Source organism: Callorhinchus milii, unplaced genomic scaffold (assembly GCF_018977255.1).
Source record: "Callorhinchus milii isolate IMCB2004 unplaced genomic scaffold, IMCB_Cmil_1.0 Scaffold21, whole genome shotgun sequence".
Lineage (NCBI taxonomy): Eukaryota > Metazoa > Chordata > Chondrichthyes > Chimaeriformes > Callorhinchidae > Callorhinchus > Callorhinchus milii.
In genome coordinates this window covers 5,273,515-5,293,358 of record NW_024704762.1, presented here as the reverse complement: position 1 = coordinate 5,293,358, position 19,844 = coordinate 5,273,515, and the positions used below count along the sequence as shown (strand labels likewise).

General features: G+C 43.0%; 2 protein-coding genes across 2 annotated transcripts; both read left to right on the top strand.

Moving 5' to 3' along the window:
* The first annotated feature begins 241 nt into the window (after positions 1-241).
* ctns (cystinosin, lysosomal cystine transporter) lies at positions 242-10,644 on the top strand. The gene is given in 11 exon segments (NM_001292551.1): positions 242-299; positions 2,624-2,705; positions 3,077-3,155; positions 3,504-3,588; positions 4,174-4,280; positions 4,982-5,119; positions 5,763-5,862; positions 7,998-8,117; positions 8,356-8,526; positions 9,211-9,328; positions 10,139-10,644. Coding segments are annotated over 10 exon segments (1,122 nt in total). The 5' UTR covers positions 242-299; positions 2,624-2,638; the 3' UTR covers positions 10,276-10,644.
* A 2,430-nt stretch (positions 10,645-13,074) lies between these two features.
* On the top strand, positions 13,075-17,451 carry LOC103183488 (Tax1 (human T-cell leukemia virus type I) binding protein 3). Its single transcript, XM_007900997.2, has 3 exons — positions 13,075-13,273; positions 14,355-14,432; positions 15,495-17,451. The coding sequence occupies exons 1-3, from the start codon at positions 13,094-13,096 to the stop codon at positions 15,627-15,629; spliced, it is 393 nt and encodes a 130-aa protein (XP_007899188.2). The 5' UTR covers positions 13,075-13,093; the 3' UTR covers positions 15,630-17,451.
* Positions 17,452-19,844: the final 2,393 nt, after the last annotated feature.

Genomic DNA, 19,844 nt, shown 5'->3' with positions numbered 1-19,844 from the left:
GGGTGGACAAGCACTTCAAGCCTTGTCCCTTAGGCACAGACCCCGCCCCCGATTCATGTCAGTCAGTCACAGGACCCGCCCCCTATTCGTGTCACTCAAGCATTCGCCCCGCCCCGCCCAAGAGTCATACCAGCCGATTATAAGCCCCGCCCCCGGTCCGTGTCACTCAACGTAGGCCCCGCCCCCGGTCCTGTCACTGGCACACAGACCCCGCCCCTGTGGGTGATGTCACAGGAATCACATGACTGCCTCGCACGCCGCTGGAAGATTCCCGAACCGGAGATGCAGCTCGAGCTCCGGTGAGAGACCCGGAGCGACACCCCCCCCCCCCCCCGGGGAGAGAGAGAGGGACCGGGAGAGGGGGGAGAGAGAGAGGGACCGGGAGAGACCGGGAGAAGGGGGGGGAGAGAGGAGAAATTTAGGGGGGTTGCGGTCTCGGGGGTGGGGCTGGAGTGGGGGGTTAGGGGTTGGGAGTGGGGCTGGAGTTGGGTGGGGGAGGGTGTGGGGTTGGGGTTAGGTGTTGGGGTGGAGCTGGAGTTGGGGGGGGGAGGGTGTGGAGTTGGGGTGGGGGGGGTGTTGGGGTGGGGCTGGAGTTGCGGGGGGGGGGGGTTGTTGGGGTTAGGTGTTGGGCTGGAGTTGGGGGGGGGTTTAGGGGGTGGGGCTGGAGTTGGGGGGGGTTAGGGGTTGGGGTGGGGCTGGAGTTGGGGGGGTTAGGGGGTGGGGCTGGAGTTGGTGGGGGATTAGGGGTTGGGGTGGGGCTGGAGTTGGGGGGGGGGTTTAGGGGGTGGGGTTGGAGTTGGGGGGGGTTTAGGGGGTGGGGCTGGAGTTGGGGGGGTTGGGGTGGGGCTGGAGTTGGGGGGGGGTTAGGGGTTGGGGTTAGGTGTTGGGCTGGAGTTGGGGGGGGTTGGGGTGGGGCTGGAGTTGGGGGGGGGTTAGGGGTTGGGGTTAGGTGTTGGGCTGGAGTTGGGGGGGGGTTATGGTGTCAGTGAGTTTGGGGGTTTGTGCCACTTGCCGTGCCCTGTATCCTGGACTCGCTGCAGGTTTGGCCGCCGGTCGGTCGGTTCGGATGGTTTATTTGCAGTGAGTGATTCGCAAGTGAAATAGGGCTTTGTAATTCAAGAGCCGGAGACCTGAATTCGACTCCCGGCAGGTCAGGGGGAAACCTTTGGCAAGTTTCCTTACTCCACAGACTCCACCTCATAATAATCCCTCAGGGGGAAAGAAAAATAAAATAAATCGGTCACTTCGGTCCACGACTGTTTGTGGGGACGCTGCTGTCTGTGCGCAATTGGCTGCCGCGTTTCGCCCACAGAATACACAGTCAGTTCGCTTTACAGTTGTGTCCCGCGAAGCGCTTTGAGACGTCTCGATGACGTGATAAGGCGCTATGTCAGATGCCAGGATTATTATTATTATTATTTGAATTCAAATTGTATTCAGTTAGGTTTGTATTGAAAATGCGGGTTCCTTTTTTTGGTGGGGGAAGTAGGAAGGGAGGTAAGCGGGGTCTCCTTGGAGCTGAGATGGCTGGCTACCGAGCGACGTGCCTGAGCGCGGCATGGCGGAATCGAGCCCACCCTCCGTGGGGGTCTCTCAAGCCCAGTTCCTGAGCCAGGCTGCTCTGTGTATTCCAGGCCATTGCTGATGACAGCACAGCTCAGCCTGGCCCGTGAACAGGACCTGGAAGGGCAGACCGGTCACTGGGTGCAGGGAGTCATCCCACTCCTGTTAACCCTGCAGGCTAAAGCCCTAATGGGTAGGGTGGTCCTAGCTGGAAAAGCAGCGTGAATGCTTGGTGCCAGCATTCTCAACAACAAATAGAGCGCCTTTCACATCGGGAGGACGTCCCAAGGCGCTGTACAGTTGGGTCAGGACCCGAGCATTGGGGGGAAATGGTCAGGGTGAGGGGAGGGAGCAAGGAGGGTGTAGACAGTCGAGAGGGGAGCTGAAGGCACAGTCAAAGAGAACAGCAAGTTATGTTATGCGGTTTTAGCTGGTTAGCACCGCAGAAGTTCTTAAATGCAGAAGTCTTTCTCACTTCCTTCCAAGTGTTCTCACCACTAAATTGAAGTGAGTGGGTTTGTGTGGGTGGGAGGGAGTGAGTCGGTGGGTGGGGGACAGGAAGAAAGGTCGGTGGGGGGCGGGAAGGAAGGAGGACAGCGAGCAGGGAATTGGGATTAGAGTACTCCAGTGGAGGAGCTAGCACCCGTTTAATGGTCTGAATCACCACCTTCTGTTTTGCAATTTTTAAAAAATGTTTTGTAATGTATCCACCGTGTCTGCATGTGTCTGATGCTGTGATTTTATAATTATAGTGCTGGCAGGCATTTGTTTGCTATCTTTTAATTTGTGTAGTTAATTAGCCCATGACTGCCTGTTGAGGGATTGCTGCACACGGGCATTGTGAGCAGTGAGTGATCCAGGTGTATGGCCAAACTGCAGTACTCGTGAGTCACTACTATAGTCAGGGTTATCAATGATTGATTTTTGTTGAGCGTCCGAACTGAATCTGTCCCACCATTATCTGATGGATGTGTCAGCATCGTTCAGAGAAATGGTAAAACTACCTCGTAAACTGTTGTGAAATGTAATCTCTTAACTTCTGGTCTCATTATCCCTCCAGGTTTACAGCTGAATCATGAAGCTACCAATATTTCTGCTGTTTTCCATCTACTGTCTGTCCAGCAACTCACTGCTGCAATGTGGTAAATATTGACCTTGTGATGGATGAATGCAAATGGGTAGAGGAATCATTATAATTCAGACCAATCTTATTCCTCACTGATGTCCACACCTACTACTAGGGGCCTTTGGATGGTGGTGATGAACAGGGATGGCTTTGCTATTTTTTTCCCATAACTCAGGCATGGTGAGATTGCTGGTTTGCTTCAGTGCAACCTTTTGATTGATATGGCTCAGAGAAATATAATGTATCTTTAACCTTAAACATTGGGAGATACTATAACATCAGTGGTTTAAGATTTTATTGGAGGAAAATGTATCGGTCATATTTATATTATTGTTTGCAAATACTTGTTGGAATGGCAAAAGTTCATCTGTTCTTTGTTTTTTTCAGATGCTGTTTTAACACTGTCAGCACCAGAATTTGTTTCCCTGCAAATTGGTAATGTTCAAAACATCAGCATTGCACCAAGGTAAGTCTGTTTTTGAGGTATTATTTGGCTAAGAGAAGGCTTAAAATTAAACATTTTAGATTCCCTAGTAGGAAACTTGCAAGACATTAGTTGGCTGAACTCCAGCAGTGTCCTAACATACACTTTGAGGTCTGTAAGATTTGGCTGTTGCCAATCTGGATCTGATACTTCTGGAATTAGGTAATCAGGGAGTGAGTGTGCTCTCTATTCTAGAACAAAGAGAAATCTCCATGCATAGGTGCCATATGCCATGCATATGTGGAACTCCGTTTTGATCCATTCTTGACTGAGTATTTAGTGTAGTTACTCATGGTTATATAGAAATATTCTATTTTTTCTCTTTTGCAGAGTACCACTACAGAAGAACTTAGTTGTCACATTCAATGTGACATTCGCGTCCAAACACGGTTCCATTGTTCAACTCCCTGAGCACGTAAGTGATGTACTTTCTGGATTTATATATAACCACAGTATCCTCCTGAGCGTGGCAATAGAATGTTAGAATCGAGTTGCCCTCTGTGGCATTAGTCCTGTTCCTGAACCAGACTACCCAGCCTTGGAGGAACAGAACTCTAGCAGTACCCCAAACACACAGTCTGGAGACCCCAAGTCTTGGCTCTTGCCAACCTGCACCTCATAATCTCTAGAATTGTGTAAGCATCTCTCCAGTGAGAGTGTGCACATTCCATTCTAGAAGCACAGAAATATTTGCATGTGTAGGTGGCATACACGTGTCTGTACTGGATATTCTTACACATGACAATGGGCTTCTGCATATGTCGGACACCTGGTTGAACAAAACAAAACACACCATGAAAATTTCATTTTACCAGAGGAGAGACGTTGTTAGCTTGTTCTACTAGTGATGTAAAACCATGTCTCCCTGTGACCTGATTCGGTCAGTTTTCACCATATTTACATAACACAGAATCACAATTCTGAACTTGATCCAATTCTCTTGTTGTAGCATTTTCAGCGCCTGTTCCTTTTAACGTTATCGAATGTTTTATTCCAACAGGTAGTTTTGCCCTCTAACTCTGTGAGCTCAACATTTTTTCCAGTCAAAGGACTTCAAGTTGGACAAGCCATCGTGTACCTGCAGAACACAGATAACAATCTGACCAGGTGATTTATTGTCTAGGAAGCTGATTAATCAATTTGTGGGTGGAACTGAGAAAAGAGAACATTATTCATCAGTATAAATGGTCCACTTGGGATCGGTTTTATTGTAATTACTCCGGTCAAGGTCGCAGATAAAAGGCTTTGAAGTGATTTTAGCTGAAATCCAAGGGTTGAAATTCCACCAGGTTAATACAACTGTGACGTGTAGTTCGAGACAACTTGAGTGATCAGTTCCGTGCCCAGAGATGGAGGTCTTACGCTGTTATACTGTTGATGGCCATGTCTTGCTTTTCTACCGTATAGCTCGGAGTGACCATTCTTATAGTAGGTGCAGCTTGGGTGCCCTTTGTCCCATACACATTGACTTCACAGCGATGTCTGGGACGTGGGATTGAGTCAGAAAAACTAATCGCTTCATCATTATCAGTTCTGGTGATTAGTTCTGTCTTTTTCAGCAACTTTCCTGGACAAACAATCCCATCATATAACATGATGATTTAGGGTTAGTCAATGTCTGGATCGAGGGGGATCCTGGATTTTACACACACCAAGAGTTGTTAAGTGTTGTTTCTAAGTAACATCTGGACACTATCCACTTTAATATTCAGTCTTGACAGCTGTTGTTGAGTGCCGAGAATGGAGACTTCTGTAACTTACAACTGGTTGTCATCAAGTATTGTTTAATGGTAATTTTTTTAATATAGTTCTCTGGGAAGAATTCGCTTTCTCGTGGTGAAAAGTGATGTCTTGACGATCATAAACCAAGTGATTGGTTGGATTTATTTCTTGGCTTGGTCCATCTCCTTCTATCCGCAGATCTTTGAAAACTGGAAACGGAAAAGGTAAGGACCAACGTGCTTTAAGGATTGGAAGCATTGGGGGAGCTTTATAGAAAAATTAGGAACTTTAAACTCAAAAAATTTGATTCAAAAATATTTAGCTCCTTAGTTGTTAGATTTAAAATGTTGCGTTGTTCAGGTTGAGGGTAAAGATCTCATGACATTGTTTGAAAAGAGAAGGTTGTTTCTTTCTGTGTTCTGAAATTAAAACTTCCAGATTAATGTTAGAGTTCCAGAGGTGATCTTACCTCGACAAGCAATAGAAGATTGCCAGACAATGCCCTCAATGGCAAATGTTGGGGTTTTACTTGGTTAAACTCCATCAGTAACACACACTGGGGTCCCTAAGCCTTGACTCTTGCAGGTTAAGTCCCTCAAATTTGCAGGTTAAGTCCCTCCATGGGGAGAGTGCTCATGCTATTCCAGACACAGAGAAATTTCCATGTGCATGTGTGAACATCCATATGTGGAACTCTGACTGCTTTGGAGACTCTTAAACATTGTGATGGGTTTCCACAAGCATCAGACAGTCTGACCATAAAATTAAGCTTTTAGCTTTTCATCATGTGATATTTACTACAGCACAATCTTTAAAGCACACTGATCAGCCCTTTTGTAAGTGGATGACTTATTTCTATTTTTTCAGTGTGGTTGGATTGAATTTTGACTACCTGGCACTTAATCTGATGGGTCATACAGCCTATGGCGTTTTTAACATTGGCCTTTTCTGGATTCCATATATTAAGGTAACTATTATGAAGATCACTTCAGCTTGTTTAGTAAGTGGGAGTGAATCTTGATCTTCCTTCTTCACCATTTCGTAAAGGACAGGTAGTCAAACCACTGAAATGGGATTGTTACAATAATCACCAGAAATTAGGTTCTCACAGATTAGTTGGGAGGAGCTCCATGTCATGTTTTCATTGAACTTTTGTTGTTTTTTTTATTAAGTGTTTGTTAGCGGTAACCGGACATGAAGATAATTTGGTTTTCCTATTGCCAAAATTGCTTGGACCCACCCTGTTTCAGTAGTGTATTTCCCATTGCCTTCACCCAATGACCAAAAAGGTTTCAACTGGAATGAAAATGACGCTATGTCTTTGAATAATTAGCACAATGACATTGTGGGCTTTATACATAAATGGAACCTTTGAGCCAGTTTTGCTCATAAATAACAGAACAAGGAAAAATGGTCAAGAGAAAAATTGTTATTTTAATTAAGTTGATGGGAGAGGGAAATTTACATTTACTAAAGGTCTTGTACCTAAAGGTGTCAATCAAGTGAAAGTATAAAGTCGACAGAAAGAAGGAGTGGCAGGCCACGAAAGGCAGCATAGAACAGTCACTTCTTAGTCACAGTCTAGGCAGCGGGATTGGTAACGTCAAATTGATGTTAGCCTCGGTGATGTGGTTAATGATGCTGTCAATTTGTAGTTGATCTTCACTAGTTGCTGCTTTAGGTGTGTTAGAACTCTGCTTGGTTGTATTTGCTGGTAATTTTCAGGTGAAGTTGTTATCTTGCATGTTACACACACTTGGTTTCAACAATTAGCTGTATATACCCTGCTCATTCCGCATCAACCACATACCAGTAAATCAAATCTGCTATTTTGAAAAAAAAGTGGCCTTTTCCTTTAAGGGGCAAAAACCTTTTCCACTTCCCTATTTTTCCTGGAACAATGTAATCAGGATGGGAAAAGTCCTGACTGTTCATTACATTTTCCAGGTCAAATAGGGAAATGGAAAGGTAATATTGGGACAGTATGCCTCAAAGAGTGGAGACTATCCTTTGGTTTTTCCCTTTAATTCTTTGTGTATGGATAGACGTGTTGATCTGACTATTTTAAGCAGTGGTTCCTCTTTCCGATGTAAGGTTTCTTTCTTGGGGGAATCTGGTTGCGGCTTCAATTTTTTTTTGGAATTTAATTGCAGTCAGCAAGCACCTTATAACCTTGTGTTCATGTGATCTAACTTTTTTTTTACCCGGTATTGCAGCTGCATTTCACTTCTGCTTTCAGGCTCTGAAGTGGAAGTGAAATTGGGACTTTAAGCCCACCGTCTAGGCTGATCCTCCAGTTGGGAGCAGCGCTGCATTGTCAGAGGTGCCGTCTTTCAAATGAGACGTCAAACCAAGGTTCCAACTGTCTGTTCAGGTGGATATTAATGATCCATTGACACAATTCAAAAAGAAGAGTTTGTCCTGGCCGGCCTACAACCCTCCAGATAATTTGGCAGTTTGTGGGGCTTGGCTGTGCACAAATTGGCTGCGGTGTCTGCCTACAAGTACAGTCCTTACACTATACAGTGATTACTAGTGAAGCGTTTTGAGTTATATTAAATTAATAGTAAACTGACCCATCCCAGGACGGTCACTCAATTCAGTCCGATTATAGTATCCATAAAGCACAAAGTTCATAGTAAACCCTAAGACTGTGATTTCAAAAGACAGAATTATCTGCCAAACGAGAAGCAGAGTGTTTCTGTAAACCTGTTTATTTAATCGATTCAATCTGAATCAAAGTTATCATGTTTTGCATTGTTGTCATTTTCTGAAAGTCATGTCCAATGAATGTCCAAATGAATGTAGAGTTCATTGTGTAACAGCCATCTATCTAACTGATTACAGTGAATGAGTTAGATCTACAATTCCAAAAAGACAACTTTCAGGGATTTAAATGATTTGCTGTGTTGAGCTCAGGCTTCCTCGAGGACACCGCAGGTGAATTTGTGCAGAGCCGAATATATATATATAATATATTAAACCTTATATCCGGTGTGATTATAATTGAAGTGACTGAGTTCTGGTTTAAGACTTCGATATAATTCCAAATGGCTTAGATTTTAGTTAATGTGTTAAATCTGTTGCTCCCTTTTTCCTTAGAAACAGTTTTTAGAAAATAACCTGAATGGGGTGGACCCAGTATATGCGAATGATGTTTTCTTCAGCCTCCACGCCATCTTGCTTACAGCAATTACAGCTTGTCAGTGTTGTATCTATGAGGTTAGTCTGCCTTTTGGTATTTCTCCTGTACTGGCTTCCATTTTCCTTTTGAAATCTGAGAATTGTTGATATCCTTTAATCTTGGTTGTTAATAACAATAACAATAATAATCCTTGCATTTGATATTGCACCTTATCATGTCATTGAGTCATCTCCAAAACTATATTGTGAAGTGGATTGACGATGTATTTTGTGGTTGATAGATTCTCAGAATCTCTCCTGTTCTTCTGGCACACAGAAAGGGGTACAAGAAGTGTCGAAGGCCGCTATTGGAATGCTGGTGGCCTGTGTGTTGTTCGCTCTTGTCACCTTGTTTGTGACGATAGCTGGCGAACTCACATGGCTCCAATACTTTTACTATTTCTCTTACATCAAACTAGGTGTCACACTCATCAAATACATCCCCCAGGTAAGGATCGGAGAGAGATGTAGTTTATATAAAGCTCTGGGATGAACATCGGGGAGATATAATGTTAGATGTAAGCAGATATTTGGATTTGATAGCAAAGTGGTTTCAACCTTTCTGGTAGCCTGTTAAGAGTTGCTTATAACCCTAAGTGTAAAGAAATAATTCTGATATATGTTCTAAAATTGCCCTGAACTTTTGCCCTCTTGTCCTGCCTTGCAGTCCTATATCCAATCATAGTTTGCAATGAGCAATGGCAACACCACCTGCAAACTTGTGGCTTATGTCAAAATGTCACCACTACTATCAAATGTAGTGATTTTTTTTTTAGCCAAATGTGGCAGCAGTTTTGTGTGCTGCAAGTTCCACAAACTCCAATCCCTGGTTAACCTGGAGGATTGTTGGCTAAAACACTGGGAGAAGCTTCTTATTTTGTCATATTGGAATTCAGGATAGGATAGATGGCTTCTTTGAAGGAACAAGCACTTAACAGGTTGTTTGATTTCTATTTTTCCAATACTTTCTGTTTGTAATGCTCATCAGCATCTGTAAAATTCAAACAACTCACTCAAACATGAAGATAGTAAAAATCACTATTTTTTGGAAAGCTTTAATAGACTTTTCTTGAAAAGGTTAGATTTTAGCTGTGTGTATCTTGTGGGTGTCTCACTAATTCTTTTCTTCCAGGCATACATGAATTATCAAAGGAAGAGCACAGTTGGTTGGAGTATTGGCAATGTGCTCTTGGATTTTACTGGGGGCAGTTTTAGCCTTTTGCAGATGGTTCTGCAATCGTACAACAATGGTTGGTATTGATGGTCAATATACCTTGAAAATAAAATGTTCAGTTCACGATTGTTTTATCAGACCAGTGTGGCGAGTTAAATAGTTTCTCAAGTGCGCGTTGGGGACTCTGGCTGATCCCACAATCCACTCATTTCAGAACACCAAATCTTTAGTCCCACACACTGTTGTCAGTGGTACACCATGTGTCTGCCTCCATTTGAAATTTTTGCTTTGTTCTCTCTTCCCCAAATGTCAGCTAAGCTGTACTGCATTTGTTGGCTTTTCCTAGTGCCTTCTTGTGAGAGCTACAAGAGGATTACATCCCATTACATGAGATGCATCAGCAAGGAACTTTAAATACCTGAAATTACTGGAGGTCATAAACCAGCCAGTAGATGAACCCATAATCTCTGTTCTTCACAATCGGGACTGTATTCTAAACCTCAACTTGCACAGCAGTTCCCATTATTTACAATCTGCCGGCATTAAGATGCCATGGATTTCTTGTCATAATTCTAATGCCTCCAAATGATGGGCAGAATCTCTATTTACTGGGATCTGCTGGGGCAGTGTTATTTGTCCATCTAGAGAATACACAAGATAGAATCTGTATGATTCTATGTCCAGGGAATGAAATGCAAACCAACAAAGCATAATTGCTTTTGTGCTGATAATTCACACTAAAATACAGGGCAAACTGCAACATCTTGCATTTATATTGTGCCCCTCATGCAGGATAGTGTCTCAGAGTGCTTGGAAAGACCAGGACTGTTTAGACTGTACCAATGCTTTTAACTTCCTACCTGAATGAATCTGTGTTTTATTGCAGGAGAGTGGAAACTGATTTTTGGGGACCCAACAAAGTTTGGTCTTGGATTGTTCTCGATGATGTTTGATGTTCTCTTCATGGTGCAGCATTATTGTCTGTACAGAAACAATCTTGGGGGCTATGAAGAACTAACTTAATAATGAGGCTTATTCAAGGCTACATTGGAATTGCTCGCTGATCTAGATCATGTGTTTGGGCAACATTTTATTGGCTTCAATTACTTCACTGACTGGAGCAAGTTGGTTGCAGTGAAATAACTAACACCTCAGCAGCCATTCAGGATGGACTGTCTGAACAGAAGAGGGTGTATTTCACACAAATATTCAACACTCCATAATGCTGACTGGTGTGTTTTTTACAGAACAGATTTTTTTTATTCCAAGAGACTCAAGGGAACAAAATGTTTTTTTAAAAAATGAAGTGGATCAATGTACTGTAATGTTAATTCTACTCTATGCAAGGCTGCCTTCATTTCTACAAATAGCCAATAAAAAGATCTGACCTGGATATGCAATTGAATTTTTTTCATATAAACCACTCCAAGAATGTGAGAGACATGAGACATGGCTAATCTATTTTAATCCTGTATTGGAATGGAAATCTATTAATTGAGGTGATGTCAAGAATGTTGTAACAAATGATAAGCCATTATAAGGGTAGGTGTCTTGTCTAAAGGTTTTCCTAACTCTTTACAAAACATCTGGTTTTGAATTGCTGTTTCTTTACTTGGCCATTTATCATCGGTAACCTGAAAGCGTAAGTGCTTTGAATAAGGGTTGCCCGGCAGGGGAGCTTCTTTGTCGGGCAGGGAACCAGCGAGATGTCCCCGTACTGCAAGCGGTCCAAGGCTCCTGGCTCTGAGCAACAGGGTTAAATATGCCGGAGATTTAAAGCCTCTCCCAGCCCTCAGACAGGCAGCTTCAGTGTCCGTTTCCTTAAAATGTTTGTGACCCATTAGTGTCTGAGCCAGCCTGGTCACTCAGTCTATAATAATAATAATAATCCTTGCATCTGATATAGTGCCTTATCATGTCTTCGACACGTCTCAAAGCATTTTGCAGAATATACTGTAAATTTGCATATGTTGTGGGTGAAACGCGGCAGCCAATTGTGCACAGCAGTGTCCCACAAACAGTCCTCCCAATTAAAAGAAATCTTATCGGCTACTTGGAATCCAAAGTTTGAGCTCGAGGTGTCACGTAGCCAAAGATAGATGACCCACCAAATAAAAATAAGAGCTCAGGTAATGAACAAAACAGCGTGGGGATGGAATTGGAGCTACGTTTTGCTTCCCTTGACCAAAGAGAGCATTACCTGATTCATTCACATGAGGTTTATCAATCAAGTCTTTGGCTCAAAAATAAATGCAGAAACAGAGGGAGAAAAGAGAGTCAGTTTAAGACAGGCACTGACTTGTCACAGAAGAAAAATCCACGGCTTGGCTTTTCTCAAAAATAATAATCCCTTCATATCAGGAGGATGTCTCAAAAGTATTTCACAGGATAATAATAATAATAATAATCCTTACATTTGATATAGCGCTTTTCACGTTGGGAGGACGTCCCAAAGCGCTTCGTAGAACACACTGTAAAGTGAATTGACTGTATATTTGTGGGCGAACGCGGCAGCCAATTGCTCACAACAATGTCTCACAAACAGTCGTAGATTGAAAATGACCAATTTAATTATTGTTTTGTTTTGGAGGGATTATTATTAGGCTCTGTGTGGAGTAAGGAAACTTGCCCAAGGTTTCGCCCTGACCTGCCTGGAAATGAACTCAGGTTTCTCACTTGCAAAGCGAGTGCTCTAACCACTGAGCTACAGGACTCCATGGATTCACTGTAAAGGTGTAAAGTGGGTGCGCATTTTTTGCAGTGCTATAAAGGAAGAAAGAGCAGGGGAGAGCTGATCAGCGATAAACAAGATTGTTGGCCGGTGTCCAGAAAGGTAATTAACGAATTCTGTTTGCACAAGCTAATTTATTAACTGACTGATAAATCTGAATCAAAGTTATATGTAAGATGGTACAGAGCCTGTTTGACACCACCAAGTTAATATCCAACTCCTAGATATTTAAAGAATCACTCAAAGCCTTTGACAACATTCTGTGATTTTTCTGCAACCAAAAAGGATGGGTATATCAGAAATACTCCTTATCCTCTACCTATTTTCTTACAGAACATTGAAACCTCTGGTATCGCTGGTGAATCACAAAGACATTTCTCCTCCCCTGTTTACTCATATTCCACAGCAGAGAAACAGTGTCACGCCTTTAGCAGAGAACAAGCAAACAAATAATATGAGGTCAGAAGCTAAATTACAAAACTATTTCCAAGCATTTCAGACAGACACATAGGCACGTGTCATTATTAACGTGTCATTCAGCCTCCACTGGGCATAATTAGTATAGCTACAGATTAGGAAATTATCATATTTAATGACTTTATAATGTTTAATTTCCATCATAGGCCCATCTGGTGCATATCTTTAGCGAATACAGGAGTTGTGGTGCCAGCAGATTGGGGATAAAGTCAAATAACATGCCCTTTTTTAAATAGGTTAAGAAATCTCAGTTCGGCCAACAGAAGCAGGAGGAGTGGATAGAATGTTGTTTCAGAGAAGATTCCTCTCGCACATTATGTGCTTTCTGTGCCTCGTCTCTGTTGATGCTATTTAATTGGCTGCCAACAGGAACGTTTGCTAGAGAGGCTGAATGTTTGGTTAAGATGGTTTCAGAGCTTTCTATTCACAGCAGACCCATACTGTGCCACTATAATACAGGAGGGCAAAGGATGTCCACCTGACGTGAAAAGCGCTATACAAGTCTAACTTGTTGTTGTTGTGAACAATCACTGGGTTGGGAACCTGGGTACCTGGGTGGCTGCTGAATTAAAACACCGAAGATACGTCAGTGACTGCAGATAGTGACTCCACCCCGATGAGAGATCTCTATTCATGTCCTTGTTTCCTTGTGTTTTCACTGTTCTTGCCCTGACTCTGAACTCTTTCTTTCAGGAACGCATTGAAATTCAGAAACTGCGTCAAGGCCCGAGCCTGATCCTGGGATTTAGTATTGGAGGTGGGATTGACCAGGACCCAGCTCAAAACCCCTTTTCAGCTGATAAAACTGACAAGGTGAGTGGGAACAAGCTTTCTCTGCACAGAGCAATCGTTGAAGTCTGCAAAGTGTGTGAAATGGTAGCTCTTCCAATAGCCTCGTCGTACATAAACACACAAGATTGAAAACTTGTTCTTGGTCAGAATTGGCTCATGAATGACAAGAGTTAGTGGCCATTGGAGGGGGTGGGTGAGTGGTTAATCACAGCCTTTTGTCTCACCAGCAATGCAACATCATCTGGTCTTTATCAACCAGTCACTGGATCTGGATTGTCTGTGGCTGTATATAGTGATTGCATTTTGTGTGTACTATATAAAGCCACCTGGGTGTATTATATAAAGCCATCTGCTTGTACCTAGTTCCCTTCCGCTGTCCATGCAGTCTTGCAGTTGCCCTACGAAAGCATAGTTTTCTGGTAGCCCCAAAGAAATGGAAATGTAAGGTATAAAGGAATTGCAAAGTTGGGGAAAGCTTTTTGATCGTTTTATGGTTTTCTTAACGTAGTGCATCCTGATTTGTATATCTGTGTGTTTGGTTCACTAACCCGTGCTTAGAATAACTTTTCTCTTTACACGATAATCACCAGTGAGACGTGCAAACAAAGCGGTGTCCGAAAGAGTTTGTGGAGTATTTGGTTATATGTGCGGTGTAAAACTCAATCTCATCGTTGATTTATCTTGTTGTGCATTAACTGAACTTCCAAATCAGTTGCTTCTGGTTTACAGAGTTTATCTCTACTCCACTTTATATTCCGCAAACTGGACTCTCTTTCGGGTATCTTATCCATGTAATATGGTCATTTGCTCTGCTTGGATTTAATAGTTGTTGGTAATGCTTTTAATTTGATCTGTCGCTACTGCCACACGGTGCACAGTCACCAGACTTTACAGTAAACCCCGTGAAGTGCTTTGAGACGACCTCCTGTGATGGAAAATGCTCTTGAAAGCAAATGCAAATATTATTATCGACGAGCACTGGGGCTGAAGCCTTGTTTGGCCTTTTGACTTTTAGTGCACCCCCTTGTAAACTGAAATGTTTCCATTAACCTCTGCAGTGGAATTGGCACTATGACAGCCTGTGGCGCTTTCTTTTTAACAGGGTGTGTACGTAACCAGAGTGAGCGAGGGTGGACCAGCCGAAGTAGCGGGTCTCCAGATTGGAGACAAGATAATGCAGGTTAGTTTAATTTACCATCAACACCCCTGTGTGTGTGTGTGTGCGTATGTACATATATAGTAGAATGCTGTGTATTTGTACGAGGACTATCTCTGTCCGTGTACGCTTATCTGCATCAGGCTCCCATGAGGATGTCTAATGCTGGCAAAAAAAAATCTTAATTGTGCCCTGGGTTAATTTTCCTCCAGTCCAACAACCTGTTGTTCATGCTCTTACGCTAAGCCACTTTCTTTGCTCTCTTACCTGATCTTCACATTATCTTTGCCTCTCTTTAAACTTTGTTGGTCTCTTTCCCCATAGTCACTGCTTCCTTTGCCTGTTTCCACTTACACCCACACACTGTCCCAATATAATCCAAGTCTTCTCAGCCACTCCTAGTTAAGAGCCAGATGTTAATCTACTGAATCATCACTGGATGCTCTCCAAGGCTTCTTCCTAGGATTGGGTGCCAAACACTGAGTGCAATACTTCAAATTTTAAAGTTTGACCAGTGCGCTGAAACTGGAGCAGCATCCTTTTATATTCCATTCCTCTTGTTATAAAGCCCATCATCCCGTATGGCTTAAATGATTGCTTTCCGCACCTAGAACTAGATTTTACCAATTGTCTGCTTAGACTTGTGTCCTAAGGGGAAAGTCTAGGGTCTTGGATTCTTACAAAATAATGACTTAGTCAGCAGGGTATCTGAATGTGAAACGTCAGACATCAGTGTTGTAGTTGGCTCAAACAGACAGCAGTTATGGCTTTTAAATAAATAGGCTCTTGATATTGATGCAGTATCTCTCATTTCTGTCAGTATCTTTTGGTGACCTGTGTCTCAATTGACTCGTGTTGTGGACAAATCCTTGGGAAACTGGAATTTTTTCACATGTGGAACGGCTCAGCCTGGTTTCAAACTGTATCGTTTGATTTCGGGTCCAAATAATAATAATAATAATCCTTGCATTTGATATAGCGTCTTATCACGTCTTTGAGGCATCTCAAGGCGCTTCACAGAAAATACTGTAAAGTGAATTGACTGTATATTTTAAGGGCAAATGCCTGGTTTTGTGCTTTCTTCAGGTGAACGGTTGGGACATGACTATGGTAACGCACGACGAGGCTAGAAAGTGTCTGACTAAGAAGACCGAAGAGGTGGTTCGTCTTCTGGTAACGCGTAAATCCCTGCAGGACGCCGTGAGGAACGCAATGAAGTGACGAAGCTCTGGGACTGAGCTACTACTTGGCCTCTACAAATTAAAGAGCAGCTATTCTCTTTTATTTCTAAAGCAGTGCTGAACTCCCTGTTATTCAGCGGCATTTGAAAAAGGTTCTTACTACTTGGTTACCAGGGCACGGGTCACTGAGAATTGTTATGAAATTTTTAATATATATAAATATATAATGTGGCAATTCTGTGGCGTTCTGCTGCCCTGGAACTGACACGAACGGTAATGCTATCGGAACCACGAGGACAAAGGTTAATGTAGGAGTTGTCTCCTGTATTTAAGATAACACATATCAATTATGCATTGCACCCTCTTTTCAATAGCCTACTGTTTATTTCATAGGTTATGGGGATGAGTCACTGCTCAATGATCATGTTAATGGAGGGGGAGAGAGGGAAGAGGAGAAATTGCTCTTTAAATTGTGAGTTCAACGGAGTTAGCCCTGTGCCAAAAATGAGCAAAGATGCAATAGTTTATTTCTGCGGACTAAAGAACGTGACAGCGTAATGAAACCTAATGAAGCTGGAAAATAGCCGAGGAACCGACTCGGGCAAAAAGTGACGATGTTTTGTAAAATGGTTGATTTGTTTGAAAAGCTAGCTTGAACCAAAGCAATCTATATCAGTACGTCTCTAAATTCTCAACCTATGCACGTATCTTGAAGTGTTTTTGGTGATTTTTTTCTCTCTTCCGGAATGTACTTTTATACTTGAGACTAACTATTTTTTGTAGATCTATTTAATCGAACTCTGTGCCTTTTGCACATGGTATGGGCATTTCATTCACATTTATTCACTTCTGTCATTACAGTTTAAAAAAAGCTTTTGGACGCATTTATTCCTCACTAAAGATAATCCTGTTATATTGTGTACATTATGTTAATTTTATTCTGTATTACAGAGGTACTTTGCAGTTATAAACCTTGAATGCTGGGTGTAGCACTCACTCCACGGTCTATAAAAGTGCCTTTATTCCTTTCCCTCAAGTGGACCAGCTTGAATTTAACTAGCCAAAAAAAAACAACTGACCACGTGCCTTTGTGTGGAGGGAATGGCCTCACTGAAGTGCGCATGAAGCAGCAACAAGCCCTTATCAAACCCACTATTTTGAAGAGAATTGGTCAGTCATGCGTTGACCTAGTTTGGTGAATGTTTGGGAAATAGAGATTGATCCAGTGTTAAAATCCAGTGTTCCAAACAGCCAGCCGCTCCCTTCTGTGACCCCCCCCCCACCCCCCTCTCTTAACAGTGGGGTGAGTGTCAAACCTACCCTTGATTGGGAGTGACAAGTAGGAAAGCGCTGTTAGTTTCCCCCATGGAATCTCAGCACGGTAACAAGTTGTTGGATTGTAACCCTCTGACTCTTGCTCCCACGTACGTGATGAATCGCTGGCTGTTGCACCTCCAGCCTTTACAAGGTGGGTCCTGGTGAGCTCTGCACTCTTGAGACTGGCTTCCCTTCAGCAATGATTTCTTCGGTAACTTACTGTGAACCAGTACCAATGCTTTCCTTTTTTAATACTGAACTTTTTTATGGGCGGATGATTGCAAGTGCACGTGATGTAACCAGTTGTTTCACAGAGGTTTTTACTGATGGTTTTGTTTATCCTGTGTATCAATGATGCTTTTGCATTTTTTTTTAAAATCTAAGACTAATATTAATTTGACTTGAGATGCGAAGCGCCTGTTGATTATGTGGAAAGTAATGATGAAGTTTGTCATTGTAAAGAAACACTACACCAACTACTCTCAATAAAAAGCTCTCTTTTCCTTTGGGTCACCAAGGATAGAGGAGGAAAGGCTTTACACTAAGGTGTGTGTGTGTCCTCTCATATTTTGGATTCACAAGTATTCAATTAGTTCACCCCCTTCATCTTTAAACATTTCCTGCAACTCTCCAGGTTTTAAGTGCTGAATCCTGTGCATTAGTCGGTTGTGTCTTCTCCAAAGCCAGGATGTCTGATTGAGTACAGACCCTAGAAATGTATCAGTGATCAAGTACTTAAAGAACTTAAGCCTTTAGTCATTCAGTCATTGTTTCTACAAATTGGTCAGAGAGATTTATGTTCTGCATTAAAACTTCAAACACCTCAACAAACCTGCTCACAGCAAGCCTAGTGTCAGCTCCCCCACACTCTCTCTCTCTCAGCTGCAGGTATAGGTCACATACACACTGCGCACACACCCAACTCCTCCACCTCCACTGTGAACTTTATATGATTTATTCACAAGTGTTTGTCCCTGAGTTGTCATGCAACACAACAAAACAACCATTTGTAGTGCTGATGTAGCACTTTTCATGTAGGATAATGCCTCAAAGTGCTTTAAGAGATAATGGAAACACAAGCAGGGGAGTAGGTAGACAGGAGGGAGTTGATTAAAGGCATGTATGAAGAGGTATGTCTTGTTCACATTTAGCTGAACAAAGTTCAGGCTGATCCAGGTCTCTTGTCTAACTGTTGCTGTTGGTCAGAACGAAACCTGGAGTGAAGGGTGGAGATAGGTAGAAAGTTCACGCAGGGTCTTTGAACTCATGTCTGTATAAGGAATAATAATCTTTGCACTTGATATAGCGCCTTAACATATCTTCAAGGCATGTCGAAGTGCTTTACAGAATATACTGTAAAGTGAATTGACTGTATATTGTGTGAGCAGCCATTACAGTCCTGGGAGGTGTGTCACATTGTTGGAGGTGCCTCCTTCAGATGAGACATCAGTTTTACCTGTTCAGGTGGACATTAAAGATCCCAGGGCACTATTCGAAAAAGAGAGTTTCTTCTGGTGTCCGGGAAAATAATCTCCCTGGAAAAGTTGATTATTCGCTCCATGGCTACTTGCGGGACATGCTCTGACCAAATTGGCTGTGATGGTTGCGTACAAAGTACACAGTTACTACACTTTAAATCGTGTGAAGTGCTCTGAGATGTCCTCCTGATGGGAAAGGTGATGTAGGAAATGCGAGGATTGTAGTGCAGTGTATAGATTTGGGTGTCAACAACATACATATGAAAGTCAACCTTCAGATAACACTGTCCGCCCCACCACTCTTGTCTGCTGTTAAGAGGGAGGTCTTCGCTGCCGGCAGTTTGGCAACAGAGGTGGTTTTGCAACAGGTTAATAGTTTCTTTGCATTGAGCATCACTGCAATCATGTGGTGAATGATGACATCGTTGACAGTATAATACATTGCGCTGCAGCATTGAACCACAAGAAAGTACCTAATTCTTTATTGTGAAATCACCTCAATCTGTTTCACAAGCAATTGCTGTCAATGCAGCTTTTTTGCACACGGTAAAACCCCACAGAAAGCCTCGAGGTCTTTATCCAGATTGATTTACTTGGGAGCATTGTTGCTAATGCCACTGGGAGACATCAGTTTTACCTGTTCGGGTAGACATTAAAGATCCCAGGGCACTATTTGAAAAAGAGAGTTTCTTCAACAGCGCGAGGTGACATATGACTATTCACCACATGGTGGTAATCATACTCCATACAAACAATACAGTGGATTATTATAACATTTATAGGATCATAGAAATGACCACACAGGTAACAGACTGACACATTGATTAAGCTACCAATGCATTATAGAATCCATGTGTTTCCCGAGAAATGATCTTGCCTGTTTAACGCAGCTTAAACTATGGATAGAAACGTCTCCGTTGGTTGATCCACTACCGTGGAGTCCTGTAGCTCAGTGGTTAGAGCACTCGCTTTGCAAGTGAGAGACCTGAGTCCAATTCCAGGCAGAGGGCGAAACCTTGGACAAGTTTCCTTACTCCACACAGAGCCTAATAATAATCCCTCCAAACCCAAAAACAATAATAAAAATTGGTCATTCTCAATCTACGACTGTTTGTGGGTCATTGCTGTGCGCGATTGGCTGCTGCGTTCGCCCACAAATATACAATCAATTCACTTTACAGTGTGTTCTGTGAAGCGCTTTGGGACGTCCTCCCGAGGTGAAAAGCGCTATATCAAATGCAAGGATTATTATTATTATTGGTGGTGGGAGATCTCAGCCCTCAGCCCATGGCCTCTCCCCCCCTCTCCCCTCGGCCTCCTCCCCCTCAGCCCTCAGCCCTCGGCCTCCCCCCCCTCAGCCCTCAGCCCTCGGCCTCTCCTCAGCCTCTCTCCCCCTCAACCCTCGGCCTCTCCCCCCTCAGCCCTCGGCCTCTCCCCCCCCCTCTCCCTCGGCCTCTCCC